The 24141-nt window shown below is 41.0% G+C and overlaps 1 protein-coding gene across 1 annotated transcript in view; it reads right to left on the bottom strand.

The window, feature by feature from the left end:
• The window catches only part of LOC136877240 (nose resistant to fluoxetine protein 6), a 344726-nt gene that overhangs the window by 82292 nt on the left and 238293 nt on the right, over window positions 1-24141 (bottom strand). The window contains exons 3-5 of the mRNA XM_067151103.2: window positions 22606-22769; window positions 15697-15765; window positions 3803-3885 (exon numbers count right to left, since the gene is read on the bottom strand). Coding sequence (XP_067007204.2) covers window positions 3803-3885; window positions 15697-15765; window positions 22606-22769 — 316 coding nt within the window. The remainder of the gene's footprint in view (window positions 1-3802; window positions 3886-15696; window positions 15766-22605; window positions 22770-24141) is intronic.

Raw genomic sequence — 24141 nt, 5'->3', positions numbered from 1 at the left:
ACTACTTTTATAGTTTTCGGAGGCGTGAACTGTCAGAATGTTATTCGACAGGAGCAAATCAACCGACATGAGGCTACCGTATTTGAGCCTTCAAATACCACCGAACTGAGCCGAGACCGATTCTAACAACTTCAGCACACAAGACCAGTAATCTACTGTCTGAGTCACCGCAGCCTGGAAACATAGCCACACAGAAACTTCTATTCTCTTTCTTATTGAATATCTGTTTCTCTTTATGGATTAAGTTACAAGTCATTTTTAAAAGCTTTTGAGTGTACTGTTTGGCCGCAATGATTTGAAGCCGATAAACACGCAGTTAGTCACCTTAAGATACCGGCCCCGTGGTGTAGGGGTAGCGTGCCTGCCTCTTACACGGAGGCCCCGGGTTCGATTCCTGGCCAGTTCAGGGATTTTTACCTGGACCTGAGGGCTGGTTCGAGGTCCACTCAGCCTACGTGATTAGAATCTAACGGTGAGATGGCGGCCCCGGTCTAGAAAGCCAAGAATAACGGCCGAGAGGATTCGTCGTGCTGACCACATGACACCTCGTAATCTGCAGGCCTTCGGACTGAGCAGCGGTCGCTTGGTTGGCCAAGGCCCTTCAAGGGCTGTAGTGCCATGGTGTTTGGTTTGGTTTAGTCACCTCAAGATAGCAGCGATCATCTTCAAATAGCGTACCGCATAACAATAGTTACTTTAAAGTAAATGTGAACTAAAGAATGAAAATGAATGCATCAGTGCGTGAAGTAATTCCCGCACTATGTTAATATATCCCCACAAGACGAAACTAGGTAAAACGTCAGCCAGCACGACGTAATTCAAGACTTCAATGGCTCATCGTTCTTTTCACTTAATGTATTACTAGAAAATGTACCCGTGCTTCGCTGCGGTATTCCACATTATATATACGGACTTCTCCGTAAAGTACTGTAAAGGCAGTGAGTAAGATTATAATGCTATCGAGAAACACAATAGGGAGGACGCCATACGTTGTTTCCGATGTAAGGTAGGCATTGAGGAAGTTTTGAGGATAATGGCAGGCCACATTTCCTACTGCCAATAACAATCGAGTTCGAGAGTTTTAACTATAACGGCAGGCTCACTTGGCAACTGCCATTTACAATGGAGATGGAGAGTTTTCATTATAAAAACTGACCCGTTTACCTGATGCCAGTCACAATCGAGTTGGAGAGATTTGATTTTAATCGAGAAATACAGCGCTATCTAACGTATAAGGGATAGAGATACAACAACAAGTCATAGGACTAAAGTCTTAGATCTCTCCAAATTGAACTGCGATTATGCTATCTATTTTGCAATACGTCTTACCGTTTAGCCACTAATTTCTCCGAAACGAAGGTCTGTGTCGTCATTAAAATGCATCCATATTTCACTAATTTTCGGGGCCAATATTATATATTTGAACAGCTTGGAATTTTTTCTCAAAGAAAAGCGTGTCCAGGTTTCGGCATTAGCACTCACATGCATACAGAGTAATTAAAGAAGAAAGTAATACAGTTAAGAAAGTTGAAATTAATAGAAAACTAGCAGTTTCCCGCTGGCTCCACCCGCAATGTACAATGTATGGTGTTGTTCGTTACTATCCTCACGGATGTATTTGCAAAGTTCCGACTTAATGAAATAAAGCACATGATCTGCTGCGGTAATAGAATGTAATATTATGTCAAGAAAACACTTGAAAATACATTACACAAAGAAATTGAATTAAACGTTCCTTGGAACAACACTATGCGCCGATCTATTAAAAAGTCCTTCAAATATCTTCGTCCTAGAGACAAATGTACTCATTACCATTCTCATAATCTACCAATGTAAGTAGTTATTACCTCAAAAGAAAGCGCGTAATCCACTGAGCGTTTTTAGACCAAAACGAACTGCGTACCTGAATTAGAACGAAAGATATGGTTGCTTCAATGATTAAAAATGTTGAAGAAATGAGACGTCAAATTTAATGTGCACTCATAACTTTGCTCAGAATGACCAGTTTGAATAGTTAAGAGCTGAAATGAAAGAACCTGATCCACTGAGTGTTCTTAGGCCAAAACGAACTCCGTACCTCAATTAGAACCAAAGATATGATTGCTTCAAAGATACAAAAAATTGAAAAAATGAAATAATTTGAGGAAGGTGGAAGTTAAGTGATTTATAGTACCTGATGGCATTTGTGCATGAATACCTTTCAGTTAAAACAAAAATGAAGGAAATAGACCGGATAGAATGGCCGGACTGATTGACTTTAGTTTTCATCAATTTTTTTAATATATAGATAGGATTATATCTGAGGACAACCGAATAGGACAAATATGTAAATACCAAGCGGATGTATTGGAAAATAAAATTACCCTCAATAAATTGTGATAATGAATTACGGATATAAGAAGGCGGTAAAAGAGAAGAAATTTAGGCGTAGGCATTCTTAGGTAAACAGAGAAGAAGATGACTTATGGTGTTATTATTTAAGCCTAAAGACGCAAGGCAGAGGCAAGAAATTAAAGCGCTAAATAGAAGTAGAATAGAAATAAAAAATTATAGCAAATGCCAGAAAATACCTTACTGTGTGAAATAATTTGCTACACTCCGCGGTACTGTTCAAAAATCAACAGCGCCCCTTAGTGCTATACGAGGACGATTGTAACCTCCAACGGTACTCCGCCAATATCCCGCAGAATGACCGATTGACGTCTCTCTTGCTTTCTACCCAAGAAACAACCACTTGTTTAAAGGAATGATGACGAAAATGGCAATACGGTACTTCCCTGCTGGCAAGCAGTCAGAGACGTTGCCATAGTAACGTGTAGGTTCGTTGTCGGTCTGTAGGTCACTCAATGCAGAGCATGAGACCGGCAGAAAATTGTAATTTTCTCCGTCATTTGAAGCGTAAACGAAATTATGAACATAACAAAAGTTGTTTATAATGAAGGGACGTTTCACATATAGTCCACTGATTTTACAGAAAATCAATAGTATAAGAGGAAATGGAAGAAAACTGTTCTCGTTTTCCTATAAAACCCCATCTTTTCAGAGATGTTTAAATAATATCCATATCAAAATCTTCCCCGGAATGAGTACACTCTAAATATGAAGTTTGGACAAGATCTATCCGGCCGTTTCACCGTGATGGTGGAACAAACAGACACATAGACACGAAAAATAAAAACCACTGATACGGTCTTCAGTTGACTTAAAATGGATAAATATCTGAAAAATTGGCAAAACAAACGAAATCACAGACAGCGGACCCCCTACAACTTTATTTATATAGATTTGTACTGGTGAAACACAGTCAACAATTGAAGGGTCAGGGAAAAGAAACAGGTACCAGTAAATCAAATTTTTATCGCAGTCAAGTTAATGATGATATACTGGGCATCGAACCAAGCTTAGGGTCCAATTCAGTTTACTACATTTCTAACTTCAGTTCTTCAAAGTATATGCCTCTATAAGGTTTTATTTGTTCATCTAGTAACCTTCTGAAATTAAATTTTTTCCAGGTCTAAAGGAATTTGATTTACCCTTTTTTCACCTGACCCATCAATTAGCAATGAATTGTAAATAAATTGTAAATGTACCTAACCTGCCTTTCTGAGAACCCGGCTGAACAAAAACTACGTTTATACGTTTATTCATTTCACGTTGTCATTAAATTCGTGAGCTTCACCTGCTACGGCGAATTTGTATTCAATCTACGGGTTAAAAACTACGTCATCTTGATTAGGGTAATTTTCATGTCATATAGTACCGGTATGTATTATAAAGCAAGGAGAGGCGTGAGTATACAAACCATTATTGTTGAGAGTAATCTCAATATGGACGCCGTTGACCTTGTCTTGAACAGAGTAGCTCGTCAGTTCGTCGCACGAACTCCTGAAATGAAAAAGAAGTAAAGTCAGCAGATGAGAGAATTACAATATTTTATACATCGTCGTTGTGCCTGCGAAAACGTTCTTTCTTTCCTTCTTAATCCGTTTACCCTCCAGGGTTGGTTTTTTCCTTGGACTCGACGAGGGATCGCACCTATACCGCCTCAAGGGCAGTGTCATGGAGCTTGAGACTTTGGGTTGGGAGATACAACTGTGGAGGAAGACCAGTACCTCGCCCAGGAGGCCTCACTTGCTATGCTGAACAAGGGCCTTGTGGAGGGATGGGAAGATTGGAAGGAAAAGACAAGGAAGAGGAAAGGAAGCGGCCATGGTCTTAAGTTAGGAACCATTCCGGCATTTTCATGGAGGAGAAGTGGGAAACCACGGAAAACCACTTCCAGGATGGCTGAGGTGGGAATCGAACCCCCTCTACTCCCTTGATCTCCCGAGGCTGAGCGGACCCTGTTCCAGCTCTCGTACCGCTTTTTCAAATTTCGTGGCAGAGCAGAGAATCGAACCCGGGCCTCGGGGGTGGCAGCTAATCACACTAACTACTACACCACAAAGGTGCCTGCGAAAACTGCTAAGACAAGTATCTCAGCTCAGAACTTTGGTCGGCAAGGTTTTATCACCTAAGGTTCAATGTTGTGAGAGTTATGCCAGCGACTTCTCATTCTTCAAGATAAATGTACTGCAGGTCAGTGTTTCTCCATCATAATAATAGCGGTTTTCGCAGACCCAACGATACTCAAGAGGTATCGCTATCGATCGATACCCCTGATTATAAGCTCAGTCACAGCCAACTTGATATAGAGACCCGCTACTAAGAGCTGTGACTTCACTTGGGTAGTGCTAAGTCTTCGACGTCGCGTGTAATTTCAATATTACTGATATGATATTTTTATCATAATATCGTCCCCACTCTGGCAAACTAGCGAAACTGACAAACTAAGGAATCTGTAGTTCTGAAGTTCAGGTCTAGATTTTGTTATTTATATATTGTCTACCCTCTCACAAAGTCTCACATCTGCAGCTCATTCTCTATGCCTAACACATGAAACCAATAATTAAATATAAAAATTGATTTGACATGAGTAATCACAACTTCTTTCAGCTCTCCTAACCTTTTGACAATTTGCAGATTCGTTAGTTTGCCAGAGCAGGGACGATATGATAAAGGAGTGCAATGATAAGCCTATGAATACATACAACTAAAAAAACGCCATCAAAAGAAATTGCGTACGAATACACAAATATTACCCAAAGTACATTTTACATATTGTAAAATGATCGAATCAAGTCTAATTACCTAGACTGTACGATAATGGTTACTAGGATAATTGTTGCTCTCAAAATAACGGCATTATTAATACTTGTTTGCTCAAATGTAGTTGTTGTTAAAGTAATCGGGAGATAGTGGGTTCGAGTCCCACTGTCGGCAGCTCTGAAGATGGTTTTCCGTGGTTTCCCATTTTCACACCAGGCAAATGCCGGGGCTGTACCTTAATTAAGGCCACGGCCGCTTCCTTCCAATTTCTAGGCCTTTCCTATTCCATCGTCGCCATAAGACATATCTGTGTCGGTGCGACGTAAAGTAAATAGCAAAAAAAAGTTGTTGTTAATGAATTTTGAATACATTAACTGTTACCAAAAATATTTCACAAACTATGACAGATGTTAGAGGCAAACAGTCATTAACCACACACACACATGCACACACCCCAAATCCGTGCCTTACGAATGCTAAAATTGCCATGTTGGTCGAGAGCCCAGCATTTGCTTTCTTGACGCGTGTGAATGATATGCCATGTTAGAATGGAGTGATGCAATTAACAGCGAAGATAGCTAGGCCAAATTTGTTGTGTTCGTTGTCTGACGTCATCGCGGTGTATTCATTCTGGAACAAAGCGAATCGTTCACGCCGGCATTCAAACCTTAGCTGCTACGGTAAGCATGTATTTGGTGCCCATAGCTGAGCCACTATGCTACGTGGAAGCGTACGACGGGCTTATAATTTCATAGAGCTGTGCAAGTGCATGTCACGAAGAAGAGAGTGCACAATGAGTGAGAACTAATATAGCTGACACGATGCCAGTTGAAGGGACAATAGGGAACATGCATGATCCGGGGTTTTAATTAAAAATATGCTAATCTGATTCAAAATTTCATGCAGAATTCAAAAATGTGATCAGAATGTACAAATAATAACTCCAAACGTGATAAAAATCTACGAAAATGTCACGTCACGCAAGCACGCGATCTCATTGGTCTGACGTCATCGTACAGGTTGACTGAATTAGCAGACGAAATAACACAGTGTGCTGTGAGAAGCAGGATACACTTCGCGTGTTTCTACTTTACGTTAGTGTCTAGTATGGTTAAATTCGAGGTCTATACATTGGATAATAATCTGAGTGGTATATTTTAGACTTAAAATGAATCCTGCGCAGACAGTGAGGCAGAAAACTTATAAATGGTGTAGTTCCGATGTGCAATAGCACATCGCATACCATACCAAACAAATTGTTTATAAATGTTCCAAAGACGCTAAAACTAGGAAGAAATGGATTTTGGCGAGCCGGAGAAATGCTGGTGATATATCGGAAAAGTTTACAGTTTATATATATATATATTTTTAAATATTTTAACGTAAGATGAATTTGTTTGAATTTTCAAATCACTTTTCCATGTCAGCTGTTCTAGTGGTAAAACTTTAAATTGTAATGTATAATGCTTTATTTAAATGCTTCAATTACGTCTTGGACACGAGGCTGACGTATTTGAGCACCTTCAACTACCACCGGACTGAACCAAGTTGGGGTCAGAAGGCCAGCACCTCAACAGTCTGAACCACTCAGCCCGACTTGTGAAGTCATATTTATCTTTATCATGTTTAACTTTTTCCCTCCACAAAGATATTTAATTCTCTTTCATGGGCCCTGGAAGTGGGTAGGCCAGTTGTCCCAACCATAAATATATATTTTTTTGGGAATGATAGATTATAGCCCTATAGTACTATGATCTTTCTTTCTTTCCTTCTTTCTTTCTTTCTTTCTTTCTTAATCAGTTTATCCTTCAGGGTTGGTTTTCTCTCGGACTCAGCGAGGGATTTCACCTCTACCACTTCAAGGGCAGTGTCCTGAAACGTTGAGACTTTGAGTATGGTGATGAAACTGGTGAGGAGGGCCATTACCTCGCCCAGGCGGCCTCACCTGTTATGCTCAACAGGGGCCTTGTTGGAGGATGGGAGGATCGGAAGGGATAGACAAGGAAGAGGGAAGGAAACGGCCGTGGCCTTAGGTGCCTGGAGGAGAAGTAGGAAAATACGAAAAACCACTTCGAGGATGGCTGAGGTGGGATTCGAAACCCTTCTACTCAGTTGACCTCCCGAGGCTGAGTAGACCCCGTTCCAGTCCTCGTACTATTTGTTTTCAACTTTCATGGCAGAGCCGGGAATCGAAACCGGGCCTCCGGGAGTGGCACACATTAACCACTACACCACAGAAGCGGACTAGTACTCTAATGCTACCTATATGTTTATGTTAGTGCTGAAATCCGATTTCTTACTTTACTAATGCTGAAAGCCCGAAAATGTAATGTTATTCTTTAATAGGGGAATCAGTCTAGAAGGAAATGTTGAAAGTGATGTGATATCTATCCAGGTTCGTTGTTATCCTAATACTATGGGTTACAGTACATTGCACGTATATAAAAGACGCCACTTACAAACTTGCCTGTTATCCGCGAATTTCTGCGGCCACAAAAGTCACATTTTTCAAGAATGATGACATCTACACAGGGTAGATTGTCTGACTGTGCTGTTTCGAACCTTTCTTCTGTCATTTCGAAGTTACTCGCGATCATGAATAATAAACAATCGGCTTTTAGCAACGGCTGATGCACAACGGCTGGTAGAGCTCCATGCGGTACTGGATCGTGACGTCACAGCGCGCCGCTTACGTCAGAGGCCGTTTCACTCGCCTTGCGGAAAGGCACTATTAAACATTTTTTTAATGGTAGAAAACAAGGCAACATACCACAATGTAATACGTTTACGTACTATTTCATTGGTGTACTTTTCAAAAAAAATATTTTTGAAAATTATGCATGTTCCCAAATTGGCGACAGTTACTGCGGGACAATCGCTGGCCAGTCCAGTTGAACGAGAACCCGTTCACACGGGGAAGCTATTGCCCGCCAGTAGATGACGAGAAATGGCTGAGCGCGCAGCGTCTGTAGTGTCCCGTGAGGAATTAATTTTATTTTGTAATTATATGTGCCGAGAATTCGTTGCTGAGTCATGTAAAGTTTTGAACTCAATCACACCGAAACCTTGAATGTTAATTTTATCGATAATCTCAAAGTACCGTTTGACGAGCTTTTTTTTTTTTAATGTACAGGTCATAGTGCTGGTCCAACAAACATCGTTGTTCCCTAAACAGTTCAACGAATTTTACGTTAGTATTGTCACCCCACTTTGGAGCCATATTTATGCGAACAGCCTACAAATAAGTTAAAAATATATAGTCTAGTATTTAAATTATCAAGAGCACGTAGGCGGCTGCATCTCTCGGTTGACACAAGAGAAATGGCACAAAATAAACTGGCCTATCACCTTCACGACAATACTGAGCTCCGGGTGGTGGGGGTTACAGCTGGGGGCAGTTGGTTGCCCTCAGTCTACTCCTGGAGACAATCGATTGCCTGGACTATTGTGAGGGCAATTGCTTGGACAACTGGACCGAAGTGTTCACACGTAGCCAGTAATTTAAGCCAGTCAACTGTCTTCTGACAACTGTCTCATCAACTGGCACCGTGTAAACTATGCGTAATGGCCATGTTACAAAACGCTTCCAGCTAACTGTACAAAGCCGAACATAGCCGAAGTGGACTTGCTTACATTTCACTTCTCCAGAGATGCGACAGATACTTACTGTTCATCTGTACAAGTCCAAATTACTAAACTTCCCGGTCCAAGTTACACGACATCGGTACAAACTATATGCAAACTCTTTTTGCAATCCATACATACATCTTCATTACAAACCGTTATGCCTTTCAGCTTTCAGTCTGCAAGCATCTGTAAATTTAAACGACGCCAAATCCTCTAGTTGTAACTAGCTCTGTGGCCTCGTTTAGTTCCACAACTTTTATCTTTAAATCATTAGAAACTGAGTCTAACCATCGTCGTCTTGGTCTTCTCTGCTTCTCTTAACCTCCATGACCGAGTCCATTATTCTCCTAGGTAACATATCCTCCTTCATTCGCCTCACATGACACCACCAACCAAGCTGGTTTATGCGTACACCACCACCAATCGAGTTCATTAACTTAGCCTTTACCTCCTCATTCAGAGTACCCTCCTGACATTGTTCCCACATGCTTGACCAGAGGTTTCTCGCTACTTTAATTTCTGTTACTTCTAACTTAGGAATAATATATCCTGAGTTTACGTAGTTTACAGCCCTATAAAGCAAGGGTGTACTGGAAAACAGATCGGTGTAAAGCTAGTTTCATCCGGGAACTAACATATTTCTTACAGACCGCAACTGTGAGCTCAATACACTAGCTTTGCTGCACCTTGATTCAATTTCACTCACTGTACGACCATCCTGGGAGAAAACACAACCTAAATACTTGAAATAATCTACCTATTCCAGCTTTATATTCCCAGCCTCGGCTTCTTCCCTACTGACATCACTTTAGTCTTGGAAAGGTTAATTTTCGTAACAAACTCATTGCTCATATTTGCTAGTTCCTAGAGTGCAGACTTTCAGCACAATCTGCCATTAAGACCAAGTCGTCGGCATAGACCAAACTGCTTGCTACATTTCTACCTAACAGAATCCCTTCCTGCCAGCTTTCATCTTTCAACTTGCTCATCATTTAAACTGTGAACAACAAGGAGAAAGATTACAGCCTTGTCAAACCCTGTACGTACCTTGAACAAAGAACTCATTCTACCATCAATTCTCACAGCAGGCCAATTGTCAGCATAAATGCCTTTGATTGCTTGTAATAATCTAACTTTAATCTCATAATACCCCAGTACCGCTAACATATTTCCCTTCGATGCTCTGTCATTTGCCTTCTCTAGATCTACAAAACACAAACATAACTGTCTATTCTTCTCGTACCATTCATCAATTACATGGCGCATACTGAAAATTTGATCCTGACAGCCCCTCTATGGTTTGAAGTCATACTGGTTTTCATTCAACTTACTCTCAACCATTGATCGCACCTTCCCTTCTAAAATGCCAGTGAAAACCTTCCCTGGTATACTGATGAATGCAATACCTCGATAGTTGTTGCAATCATTCGTGCTTCCTTTCTTATAGATAGGAGCAATCACTCCTTTCGTCCAAACGGAAGGTACCTTACTAACGTTAGTACAAGTCCAAATTATAAATCTTACTGCACTATGAAGCAATTTTATCCCAGATTTCTCACTGTACTTCACCATTTCAGGTCTAATTTAATCTACTCCTGCCTTTTTTTTTTTTAGGCAATGGAGTTTATTTGGCATCCTTTTCACTTTGCAATGCGCATCATTGTCCTCTTCCCCATGAGCTCGGTTGTTCGCAACATCAACAGAACGATTTCCTTTTACGTTGAGAAGTTTTTAAAAATATTCCTTCTACCTCTCCAGTGATGCCCTGGAATATACAATGAGTTCATATGATTTACCCGAAACACTATTCATTTCCTTCTTCTCTAGCTTTATAATTTCCTTCTCTACTATCCAGAAACATGTCCCTGGAGCTTTATCAAGCCTTTGCAGGTTATTACCGAAATATTCCCATGACTCCTTGGATTCAACAATTATTTGCTTCGCTCTGTTTCTTTCATCCACGAACAATTCCCTGTTTGCATCAGTCTTTGTTTGGAGCCATTTCTGATATGCCTCCCGTTTACGTTTTCAAGCTGCTCACTTCATCATTCCACCAAGATGTTCGCTTTTCCCAATCCTTACACACAGTTGTCCTTAGGCATTCCCTTGCTGTTCCTGCTACAGCATCCCTGTATGCCACCCATTCCCTTCCTATATTCTGAACCTGCTTACGGTCTACTATTTGTAACTTTTCACTAATCATATCCATGTATTTCTGTCTAATTTCCTCGTCCTGCAGATGTTCTTCACTTATGCGTCAGCAGATAGATTTCACTTTGTCTATCCTAGGCAGGGGCGTAGCCAAGGGGGACGTTCACTGGGGGGGGGGGGGGTGAAAATGGAGTCAATGGGTTGGCTCTTTCGAACATTCAGAGACATAATCGTAAAACCAACTGATCTCTTGAATTTATTTCTTAAGAAATCTCGAAAGTTGTAGTTTGGATTGTAATCTGAACATACAATTCGCCGAAAAACTATTCACCTTGGTCATTTCTTGTCCTTTATCTTAATGTAAGATTTTGTAGTGTACTGCAATCTACATATCATCATAACCCAAACCCCATGGCGCAACAGCCCCTAAGGGCCATGGCCTATGAAGCGACCGCTGCTCAGCCCGAAGGTTTGCAGATTACGAGGTATGGTTTGGTCAGCACGACGAGTTCTCTCGGCCGCTATTCTTGGCTTTCTAGGCCGGGCATATCAACATAATTTACTCATATAGTAACCTTCCTCCCCTGCGAACCATGTGACCCTGACATGGTGGGGCGACTTGCGTGTCCCAGTGAAGCAGATAGCTGAGCCGCAAATGCAACCATATCGGATGGGGAATTGTCGAGAGACCAGACTAATGAATGGTTCATCGGAAGGGGGTAGCGACCTTTCGGAAGTTGCAAGGGCGCCAGTCTGTATGATTGACTGACACGGCCTTGTAATAATACTCAGCATGGCTTATCTGTGTTGAAACTGCTACATGGCTGAAAGCAACGGGAAACTACAGCCGTAACTAACTCCCGAGTACATGCAGCTCTCTCTGTATGAATGATGATGGCTTCCTACCGGGTATAATATTCTGGAGGTAAAATAGTCCCCCATTCCGACCTCCGGGTGGGGACTACATGAGAGGGGGCAATCATCTGATGTTCTGCGAGTCGGAGCTTGGAATATTAGAAGTTTGGATCGTTGTGGTAGGATAGAGAATCTAAAAAGGAAGATGGATAGACTAAAGTTAGATCTAGTTGGTATAAGTAAAGTACGTTGGCAGGAAGAGCAGGATTTTTGGTCAGGCAACTACCGAATTATCAACACAAAATCAAACAGGGGAAATGCAGAAGTTGGTTTAATAATGAATAAGAAAATAGGACAGCGGACAAGCTACTACCAACAGCATAGTGAAATAATTATTGTTGTCAAAATAGACACCAAACCAATGCCCACCATAATAGTTTAGGTCTATATGCCTACTAGTTCAGCAGATTATGAGGAAATAGAATTAATATATGAAGAGATCCTCCTCCTCCTCCCCATGGCACTACAGCCCTTGAAGGGCCTTGGCCTACCAAGCGACCGCTGCTCAGCCCGAAGGCCTGCAGATTACGAGGTGTCGTGTGGTCAGCACGACGAATCCTCTCAGCCGTTATTCTTGGCTTTCTAGACCATATGAAGAGAGAGAGATGATTTAATACAATATGTAAAAGTTGACGAGAATCTAATTGTGATGGGAGACTGGAATGCAGTGGTAGCCCAGGGAAGAGAAGGCATTACAGTAAGAGAATTCCGATTGGGACAAAGGAATGAAAGAGGAAGTCGGCTGGTTGAATTCTGCACCGAACATAATTTTGTCCTTGCTAATACTTGGTTCAAACACTACATGGATGAGACCTGGAGACACTGGAAGGTATCAAATAGACTTCATTATGATTACGCACAGATTCAGAAACCAGGTGTTGGATTGCAAAAACTTTTCCATGACTAGACGTGTACACTGACCACAACTTGTTGGTCATGAAATGTCACCTTACTTCGAAGAAAGGAAGAAATGCAAGTAGATTGGATCTAGACAAGTTGAAAGAAAAGAGCGTGAAGGAATGTTTCATGGAACATGTTAAACAACGACTATATGGAAAGACTGAAGGAAACACAATAGAGGAAGAATGGACAGTCGTGAAGAATGAGGTCTCTAGGTCTGCTGAAGAAATTTTCGGAAGAAAGGAAAGATCGACTAAGAATCAGTGGATAACTCAGGATATATATGTATTGCTAGTTGCTTTACGTCGCACCGACACAAATAGGTCTTAATGGCGACGATGGAATGGGAAAGGCCTAGGTATGGGAAGGAAGCGGCCGTGGCCTTAATTAAGGTACCTCGTGCCTCGTGTGAAAATGGGAAAGCACGGAAAACCATCTTCAGGGCTGCCGGCAGTGGGGCTCGAACCCACTATCTCCCGGATGCAAGCTAACAGCTGTGCGCTCCTAACCGCATGGCCAACTCGCCCGGCAACTCAGGAGATATTAGACCTGATTGATGAACGACGAAAGTACAAGAATGCAAAAAATGAAGAGGGTAGATTAAAGAATGAATTGGATAGAAAGTGCAGGACAGCTAAGGAAGAATGGCTGAAGGAGAAGTGCAAGGATGTTGAAGTTTGTATGGTCCTAGGAAAAGTAGATGCTGCATACAGGAAAATCAAGGAAACCTTTGGATAAAGGAAAAATAGGTGTATGAATATTAAGAGCTCAGATGGAAAACCACGTCTGGGGGAAGAAGACAAGGCAGAAAGATGGCAGGAACATATCCAACAGTTGTATCAAGGTAAGGACGTAGACGATCTGGTTCTGGAACAAGAAGAGGCTGCTGATGCTGATGAAATGGGAGACCAAATTTTGTGGTCAGAACTCGACAGAGCTTTGAGAGACCTACCTAAATAGAAACAAGGCACCTGGAATTTATGACATTCCCTCAGAATTAATGACTGCCTTAGGAGAAACCAGCATGACGAGGTTATTCCATCTAGTGTGTAACATGTACGAGACAGGAGAAGTGCCATCAGATTTGCGGCAGAATGTTGTTATACCTGTTCCCAAGAAAGCCGGTGCTGTCAAGTGCGAAAACTTCCGCAACATTAGTTTAGTATCACACGCCAGCAGAATGTTAACACGTATTATTTACGGAAGAATGGAATGGCAAGCTGAAACTGAGTTTTGAGAAGATCAGTTTGGCTTCAGAAGAAATGTTGGAACACGTGAAGAAATCCTGACTTTACGTCTGATCTTAGAGGATCGAATTAAGAAGGACACGCATACATACATGGCGTTCGTAGATTTTGAAAAGGCATTTGATAATGTAGATTGAAATTCTGAAGGTGATCGGGATCAGGTACCAAGAACGAAGAATGGTCTACAATTTGTATATAAATCAGTCTTCAGTGATAAAAATCGATAACTTTGAAACAGAGGCAGATCCATAAAAAAGTGTGACAAGGTTGCAGTTTACACCCCACCCCTCCTTTTCAATGTTTATACAGAACAGGCAGTAAAAGAAGTCAAAGAGGAATTTGGAAACGGAATCACAATCCAAGTTGGGGAAATCAAAACCCTGAGATTTGCTGATGATATCGTTATTCTGTCTGACACTGAAGAAGATCTGGTATGGACAGAGCCTTGGGTGAGGTGTACAAATGAAAATAAATAAGTCCAGAACAAAAGTAATGGAGTGCAGTTGAACGAAGTCGGGTGATGCAGAATGACTAAACATTTTGATACGTTTTGCAATGTTCTGAAATATATTAGCATTTCTAGTCTAGATCGAAATTTAGCTCCTGTTAAGCAGTGGTGTGGGTTTACCAAAAGTAACAATAACATTGAGCGACTTTTTCTTTCTTTCTTTCTTTCTTTCTGGATCGGAGTTAATTCCTCTGACTCAGGCAGAAGTGGGTGTTGTACCAATGCACATCTCCTCATATGTACACAGCATACAACGTACCAACCACTGTAGAATCACGCAAAAGTGAATAGGGAAGATCTGTGTAATTTCGAGCACTTCGGACACTGACTAATATGAAAAAGCTGTGATTTCTTTTATGAGCCAGTCGCTTTCTTATGTTGAATATCCAGGTTGAAAATAAATATAATTTTCAAAAAATGTTTAAATATGGCTCGTGGTGTGGTTGCTGTAGTCACTTCCTCCTTCGTGAACCATGGGCAACGGCTAAGTGGTCCTAGGAGTTGGGGTACCAGTTTCTATTGAACAGGAGTTGGCGTCTTGGATATATTCAGGTGACTAAAAATCCACCGACGGCTCCTAACCCATTAGAGGAGAGATTATCCTTGGAACTATGTGTAAATAGTATAGCATCCTGCTTCACAGAATTTTCATCGAGCAAACTCGGAACGTTTTAAGCAAGCCTCGGGCCTATTGCAGTAACGGAGTGGAGAGGATGTCATCTTTGTTTTGCAGATGCTACAGACAAGGAAAGATTTTATCAAAAGGTATGTATTTAACATTTTAAAGTTCAGTCCATAGGAAGCACTCAAATGAATTATGGACTAAGACCTCAGATGCCGGTTAATTCCCGAACAGGAATATTCTACCATCGCACCATGCTATGTAGTTGCCTGTTTGGCGAAGCGTCATATGCCATGGCCCGTTTAATATTTCTGTTATTTTCAATATTTTCAAAATATGAATATTACCATTTAATGCTGAATAATTTAAATATATTCCTGCTGGATATACGGAAAAATGACAAAAAACCAGGATGAATGCCCGATGAATGGCAACCCTAACTATGTCTCGGAATGGAACCACCCAAGCTGAATTACGTTGTTTTCTCAGGGAGTCTGAGCTACATTAAGAGAGGTCATTGTTATAAGGGTTTAGATTTTGTAACAATCTTAGTAAGTAGTTAAATGTCATGTACTCACGTGTGATCGAGGTAGAGGTCATATGCTGTACCAAATACCAGCATCAAGAAGACGAAAACTGACACGCCTCTGAAAAGCAAGAAAATTGTGAAAACATAGAATAGAACATGGTTTTGTACTGCTACTAAATATCTGTGTTTACGCAAAACAATATAAAATATAAACAAGCTCTTGAAATAATCTTTAAATGTTTTTAACGAACCGAGGGTGACAAGAAAGAGGAACTTTAAGTACCTTACTATTTCCTGACTAGTAGTTTCACAAAAATGCATCCATCTCCTTTAAACCAGTAAGTAACGTGTAATACTCTCCACAACAGTATCCTCCTACAGTTTCAGGTGACATAATATAGTAGAGAAGTGGGTTAAAATCTAACTCTCGACCATCGTAGAAATAGTTTTCAGAGCGTTTTTCTTATTCTCCAGGTACATGTCAGAATGTACCTGATATAAATATGGCCTGGCCGCTTCCTTCCCATGTTAGCCCTTGTGAAGCAACAACAATTCGGATTAATTGCATTACCTGATATGTCCTGTTTGTCATAATACCTCTGTCTTCTGTTTCTTTAGAAGTGCGATTTTGTGAGCAAATATCTGCATTGTACCGGGCGAGTTGGCCGTGCGGTTTTGGGCGCGCGGCTGCGAGCTTGCATCCGGAAGATAGTGGGTTCTAACCCCACTGTCGGCAGCCCTGAAGATGGTTTTCCTTGGTTTCCCATTTTCACACCAGGAAAATGCTGGGGCTGTACCTTAATTAAGGCCACAACCGCTTCCTTTCCACTCTTAGGCCTTTCCTATCCCAACGTCGCCATAAGACCTATGTGTGTCGGTGCGACGTAAAACATCTTGTAAAAAAAACAACGGTGTTGTTCCATGCAAAGTTCTTGGGCCATGTAGGGAGAGCGAGCGAGAGTGTGTGGTATTGTTTAGTAAAAGGTCCTCCACACCAGCCAACCAAAAAAGCAAGCATCCCTCAGTATATTTCAGAACGGCCATCTCAACACGACTTGTGCAGCAGAGACGAATTCCCTTTTGAAGGAATATTTCATCTCTCCCAGTTTCTTCCTCACTGAAGCAACGGTTGCTTCAAATTCAAGTTCCTTGTATATTTGGAATAAAGTTTTGTAGGCATTATTCTTCGCATCCCTGTTGGAATACTTTCCATGTGAAGTATCCCACAAGAAGCGGAATATCCTATAGTCTATACCATTCCAGCACATCCCTCATGTTCACTTTATCTTTCTCGTTTAAGTTACCCAATACAGTATTTCGAATTTTATAATCACAAGGAGAACAGAACCCAGAAGGAAGCACTGAAAGCTGGCGTGAGCCTCTTGTTGACAAAACTTAAGGGCAAACACTACTCCATATGCGTCAGCCTCTAAAGTAGTGGGACGCACCTTTCGTTGGCACGTTTACTGTACAGACCAGCACACTACAAACTGCAAACCACCCTCCGTTTGGGCTGATAAGACTCTACACTAGTGAACCTCTCCCCCAACGTGTCTGTGCTGTACTGTTGCTATGTTCAGTTGACTACTAGGTGATGTGGAGGACCCTTAACGTGTGTGTGCGTCGATGTGGTGCCTGTACAGGTGTCTGCTATGCTAGGAGTCAACTACAGCCTATACGTGGATCTGAAGTAGAAAATCTCTTCTTGAATGCTCGTGAAAGGGATTAAAAGCAATCGCTTCCCCACGCTACAGCGTTTTCTGGAAATGAGAACATCCCGTTCCACTTTTTTTCAAGGTATCGAGTAGATGGCAGCCCCAGAGCAAAAATACCATTTTATTGATTGGTTTCCGGAGTTTACCTGATGAGACAGAAAAAATCGCTTGGTTACTACATTGAAAGGAGAAAAATCACTCTGTCCTGCTGGTGTTGTGCAGGTCACAACTTAAAGCCCCTCATCGGTGGGTAGTTGACAACTTGCAAGAGGTTCGGTCTTCATTAGACACAGAATTTTGTAGCAATTTGTGAATGGCGATTAATTAATTTAGAAAAGACCGAAACTTAAGTTTTGGTGTACAGGAGCCAAGGGCCACGATACTTGAAACGAGTAGTGGGCTTCTTGGTCCTGAGGACCCTTTTCAGCAGGGCGATGACCCCATACAGTGAGTCAAAGTGAAACTCATACACTAGAGGAGAGCTTGTTTATTTGGATTCAACAACAAAAAATACATATTACTTTATTTTATTCTTGGTTCTGGTTCAACAAATACACATTTCTCTACTAGGGTACAAACTAAATCAACTCCTATTTCTTATACTTAGAAAGAAAATTAATACATTATTCTTAAATATGCATGAAACAGGTCAAAGTAAAACTCATACACCTTCAAGCAGTTCCTGAACGATCTCTAATAACACAATGTTTTTAACAGTCAATACTTTGTAAGATACCCTTTAGTACTTGTCATGGCTCTTAAACTGTTAGGTATAGATTGTACCAACTTTTCGCAATGAAATGAAATGTCGTATGGCTTTTAGTGCCGGGATATCCCAGAACGGGTTCGACTCGCCAGTTGCAGGTCTATCTATTTGACGCCCGTAGGAGACCTGCTCGTCATGATGAGGATGAAATGATGATGACAATACATACGCCCAGCCCCCGTGCCATTGGAATTAACCAATTAAGGTTAAAATCCCCGACCCGGCCGGGAATCGAACCCGGGACCCTCTGAATCGAAGGCCAGTACGCTGACCGTTCAGCCAACGAGCGCCATATATTTTCTATCACATTTAAGTCTGGTGACTGTGGAGACGTCTCGAGTTTACTTTGGGCAATAATGCAGCAGCCACATCCGTACTATATGAGTTTTTCGCTTCGGGTCGTTGTCTTGGTAATACTTAAATCGATCAAGTATTCCAAGATTTTGAGCACTAGGTCGTAAATTTTCCTTTAGTATATTTAGATACACATGTTTATTCATGGTCTCATCAATAAAATTCAATTCTCCTGGTCCACTAGCTAACATGAACCCCAGACAGTTACGCTACCTCCACCATGTTTGATACTTGGGCGTAGATTGCTAGGTTTCAACTCCTCATTTGGTTTCCTCCAGGCATTTACCTTTCCATCTCATCCGAAGAGATTGCATTTGCTTTCATTTGCAGAAATAACGGTCTTCCGGAAGTCAAAATCTTTTTCTACATACTCCTTAACGAAGCTCAACGTTTTCTTCCTATTAATCTTGCTAACAAATGTTTTATTCCTAGCTATTCGTCCATGCCTGTTACTTTTCCTTAGGATAAGTCGAATAGCTCTCTTATTAGTATGTTCCTCAGCCATCACAGCCAGTTTCGGAGCACTAATCACTGGATTTTCTTCATTTGTCTTACTATCCAACGTTCCTCCCTGAGGTTGAACATTTTTCTCCCACTCACTTTGTGTTTATTTTCAATGCTACGTGTACTTTTAAATTCATTTATGAGGCATTGTACAGTTGCAAGACTCCTGATTACAAGTTTACCAATTTCTCTAAATGTTTTTCTTCTCTTATAGTGAAAAAATCATCATTTCTCTTTCTTCTTACGAAGATTGTCCTCTTTGTCGCTCCATGATAGCACGGGAGATTGTCCGTACTTTACAACTTTCCACAACAAACTGAATGTAGTGTCGAAACACAAACATACAGCATTTATACCGCCCTTTTATCTGCCCATATAGCACTGTATGAGTTTCATTTTGACGTGCCCCAGCAACATATAGACAAAGAACCTATTATATCTTGCTAAGTTGAGGGATACGCTAACTAGCCTGTGGTGACTTAATAATTCAAGGCATATCTTTATTGTTCCACGCATAAAATGCGAACATAAATTATTGTCCGCATTTCTATTCATAAACACATACTAGATACAGTGGTGTATGAGTTTCACTTTGACTCACTGTATGTTTACTGGGTTTGAGAGATCCGAGATTTCGTCAAGACGAACAAGTTTCAGAATATTTTGTGTGACAAATGGGATCTTAAGTTCCCGGTGGAAACTGAGGTAGGACTTGTACCGTGGTGAACTCGTCATGCGCCTCATTACCTTGTTTTGAAACACCTGAACTCGCTGCATGGGCGTCTTTGTATATAACACCAGGCCTCACAGCCGTAGAGTAAGATGGAACGTATGCAAGTGAGATACAGAGTCCTCTTAATAACGACACTGAGACGCTTATTGTGTAGCAGAGGACGCAAAGCTGTCACTCTAGCGCTAGCTCGCTGTAACAATATTCCTTCTCCAGGTTAACACACGGTCAAGTTTCAGCCCAAGGTACTTTACCGTTTTCAACCATGGTAGGGTCCTGTGGCGAAGTTTGAGCTGACGAAATCTCCGTACCTTTCTACTAAAGAGGGTTGCCTGTGTTTTTCCAGATTGATTTTTACTTTCTTCTAGTTACATCAGTATAAAAACGTGTATCCAGGCTTGAAGTTTTGCAGTAGCATCACAATGTAGTCTTTGAGCGGTATAAACTGCGATGACATTTGCAAACTGTTGAATTTCAATTCTCGCTACCGTATGAGATCATTCACGTATTGGGCGAATAAGATAGGTGAGAGGGCTCAACCCTGAGGCACACACGCAAGGAGCTGCCTAGGGGTGGATTGTTCACCTTCGCAAGTGACAAAAATTGCCTATGTCTTGAGATTGTACCATTTTGACCAAATAGGGTGGCATTTTGCAAGTTCCAATAATAATAATAATAATAATAATAATAATAATAATAATAATAATAATAATAATAATAATAATAATAATAATGCCAGACGGTGTCAAAAGCCTTTTTGATGTCGAAACATTCCTACAGCACGTAACGCCATATACTGAAAGACCCCGTAACATATTGGACGAGGCGCAAAACTGCTAGTGTTGCTGATCGTTTGGACCGGAAACCGAACTGCTCCGGTCGCAATATGTTATTGGAAGCTAGGTAAACAATGATTTGTTGGAGAATAACTCTCTCGAAAACTTTCGAGATGTGTGAAAGCGAGCTGAGGAAACAACCTGTCTCTGCCCGGCTTTGGAAGCACGCAGATCTTGGTGGTCTTCCAAGCTGCTGGGAAATAGCCCAGTGAGAGACAGGCTGTAAAGATGGCTGCAAAGGAACACCAGAGTTCGATAGGGGAAAGACTTGAGCTCCCTGACAGTTATCCCATCAGCTCCAGGAGACTTATTCTCACTAAGTCCTTTGATACCCTGCGGACCTCCACAAGTGTGATATCAATCATATCGTAAAGCGGCGTTCTATTTAGTCCGAAAGCTAAGGCCTTGCGGGCTACCAGTCGTTCTGTAGCCTTCTCATTGTGGACAATACACTGACTCTCCGTCGAATCAACGAAGGCCTCAGCTCTCTCCAGAGGAGAAAAGACGAGCCCCTGACGGCCATGAATTGCACGTCGGGCTTCTCGTGGTCAAGTCAAATTCCGAGTGACCCGCCAAAAATTGCGGTCTGACTCGTTTTCCGAAAGAGTGTAACAGAGCTGTTCTCATTTCTCAATCTTGGATTCCAGCAAACGTTAGCGGACGGCCTGAGAAAGGTCTTTGTATTCTGCCCGGCCACATGGGTCATAATAAGTTGCCATCTCTTCCAATAGCGGTTTTTAATTTTGATCAAATCCTTCAGAAGATCACATATTTCTTCGTCAGATTGTGGACGTGTGACCTGAAGAGAATTTCGTGCGACCTCCTGGATGTGACTCCTGGCGTTGGACATTTTACGAGTAAGATGCTCAACAGCCTTGTCGACGTCATCCCAGGTGCGAATGTCACATGTATGTAAATTGTTATCCACATGAGAGCTGAATTTGTGATAGCCCAAGTTTTCACGAATGTTCGGACGAGATGGTTTGTTTAGGCGTCCCCATGAAATATTGAGGATAGTGGGGTCATGGTCCGAATTTAAAGCTTTGGGCGCAACAAAATCTATCACCCTGTTATAAAATTTGGAAAATGTCACGTCAATGCCGTCAGGTAAATCATTAAAAGGGTAAGTGGTAGGTCATTTTCTTTCGTATATTTTCCCCCTTTCCACTGATTCAAGCCGGTCTTAAATTCGTGATAGAGCCGGGAGTTGAACTTGGTGGGAAGCCATCACTAAGGTAAACCAAGGCCACGGTGATAGATAAGTACATTTTTGTTAAGTAACTTTTGTACTATTGCTGTATTTTTTTTCCATACTGTCATTAACTAAGTTCAATTTTAATAATTATCGAAATTGCCATTATCTTCCTTGTAATTTTATTCCATTTTATTTTGTTCCTTACTGTTGTAAAGTAACTTATCTGTTTTGTTCTTTATTTCGCTCAAGCAACAGTCCTTTTTATGTTGTTCATTGTGGTTAAGTAAATTCTCTACTTCCTCCATATTGCTTGCTATTGATTGAATTTCCTATTTTGTTCCACATTGTTGACAAATTATTTTCCTGTAATTTTGTTAGATATTGTTAATATTGACCTTCCCTATCATGTAATTTCATATAGTTATTTAGTAACTTCCCTGCTGTGTTGTTCTTATGTCACATTTAATAACCTTCCTGTTATGCTGTTCCATATTACTATTAAGTAACTTTCCAACTATACTTTGGTATTACCATTAATTAACTTTCTGGTTATGTTGTTTGATACTGTTATTAAGTAAATTTCTTGTTATATTGTCCCATATTGCTATTATTGCTGTTATTTTGGTATGAACAAAGATATGAGTCAAAATTTAACGGTCAGGAAGCACACTGAAATCAGGCGCTGACTGTGTTTCGGACAGTTTCGGTCGATTAAATACCTTAATCACTTATAATTTACATTAAGTGTTAACAATTACCTAAACATTTTTCTTTCAAGTCTTTGTTACGAATAAGATTAAAATAAATTAACGTGCTTACTTCAGATTATAAGTACATCTTGTATTAAATAATACTCACACAAGCGTCCAGAAAACGGCATCATCCCAGAAGTTGTAGCGGTTATGCGGGGACCGCACCTTCAGTAGCTCTACTCCTTGAGGTAGGGAACTTTCGGCCAAAATATGGACATCCTCAGAAGTACAATTGTAAGGTAGACATATTCCCACGTTGACTCGTTGAGTCTGAAGACAAAGTCCAAGGACAACCTTAATACATCAGAAACACTAGACCATTTGAAATTCTTTTACCAATAGAAATAGGGAAAAAGAGACAACAATCGAGAATCTTCGTTAGCGTTACAAACTCGCATATTCATCATCCATGTTTCTATTACTCTAAAAGAGTCAAATTATCACAAAGTTATACAATTTTGTCTGTTTTATTTACTTTTCAATGAAGTGTACATTGTAAAAGAATCTCCCGTTAGTAAATTTCTGTCACAAATCATTTTGCTATTCTCCACTTCAGTATTACAATTCTATCCTAAGCTTGGAGTTATACTAGTGCTCATGGCGTTGAGTACGGTGGACGTCCTTCGCCTTTACACTACCATATTGTGGTACTTGCCAGAAACGGTGGAACACATTCGCTCCCGTGCTCAATTAACCTCCTCACTTGGCTCCCAGATCAGTTTCAGCTGCAACACCAGTATGTCTTTAAACGCCCAAATCTAGGAATGGCCGAAATACACTGTCAGACTATACTAACTAGACTACGGAAATAAGTGTTTTGCCGTGACAGTGTTTGTAAAATATGGCTAATTCGATTTGAAAGTTAATGTAACGAAATCATGTGCTCATGTGGAACTACAGTATATTCCGAAAGTACAGTACTTTGGCACCAGAAGCGTCCCTACTCGCGCCAATTCATCAGAGCAATCGCAAGAATGAAATTTCATCATGGTTGTTTCCCTCAGCACTTCCATAAATCCAAGAACTACGATCCCCGTTCTGTTCATGTTCAGCTGATACAGTAGCAGACCAGCAGCACACCACTTTTCTCGCACTACTTGTCTACTACAAAAAGTATTGTCATTGGGATACCAATTACCACCTATTGTTACGTCAGTTCTCCACGTCTAGTGTGCCTAGTTTGAGTCAGAGTCCTGCAGCCAGATCCACCACGCAGCACTTCAAACCCACGGGCTCCGGCAGCCCAGCCCGTGCAGTGCCATTCTCTTCTCTTCTGACGCGGCAGCGTACTGGCCCACAGCATTGGGCTCATAGAGCCCACCGCAGTCCACCGCACTGGGCGGACCCAGTAGAATAACCTTCAGTACTTCTCCACAATAACATGTGCGCCGTGCACAACGAAATGTTCACGTCACACTACTATTCGGATCATTCTCTCTACGAATTCCCGTACGCTAATAACATATTTTAAAGTAGGCTAATCGCATTTGGAAATTAAACGGTAGAGATTTCTCCTGCACTGTAATAATAATAATAATAATAATAATAATAATAATAATAATAATAATAATAACAACAATAATAATAATAATAATAATAATTGAAAACAAACAGAAACTGTATTATAAACTAATATTCGTCT

This window comes from Anabrus simplex, chromosome 1 (genome assembly GCF_040414725.1).
Source record: "Anabrus simplex isolate iqAnaSimp1 chromosome 1, ASM4041472v1, whole genome shotgun sequence".
Classification (NCBI taxonomy): Eukaryota; Metazoa; Arthropoda; class Insecta; order Orthoptera; family Tettigoniidae; genus Anabrus; species Anabrus simplex.
This window is presented reverse-complemented; position numbering and strand designations above follow the sequence as displayed.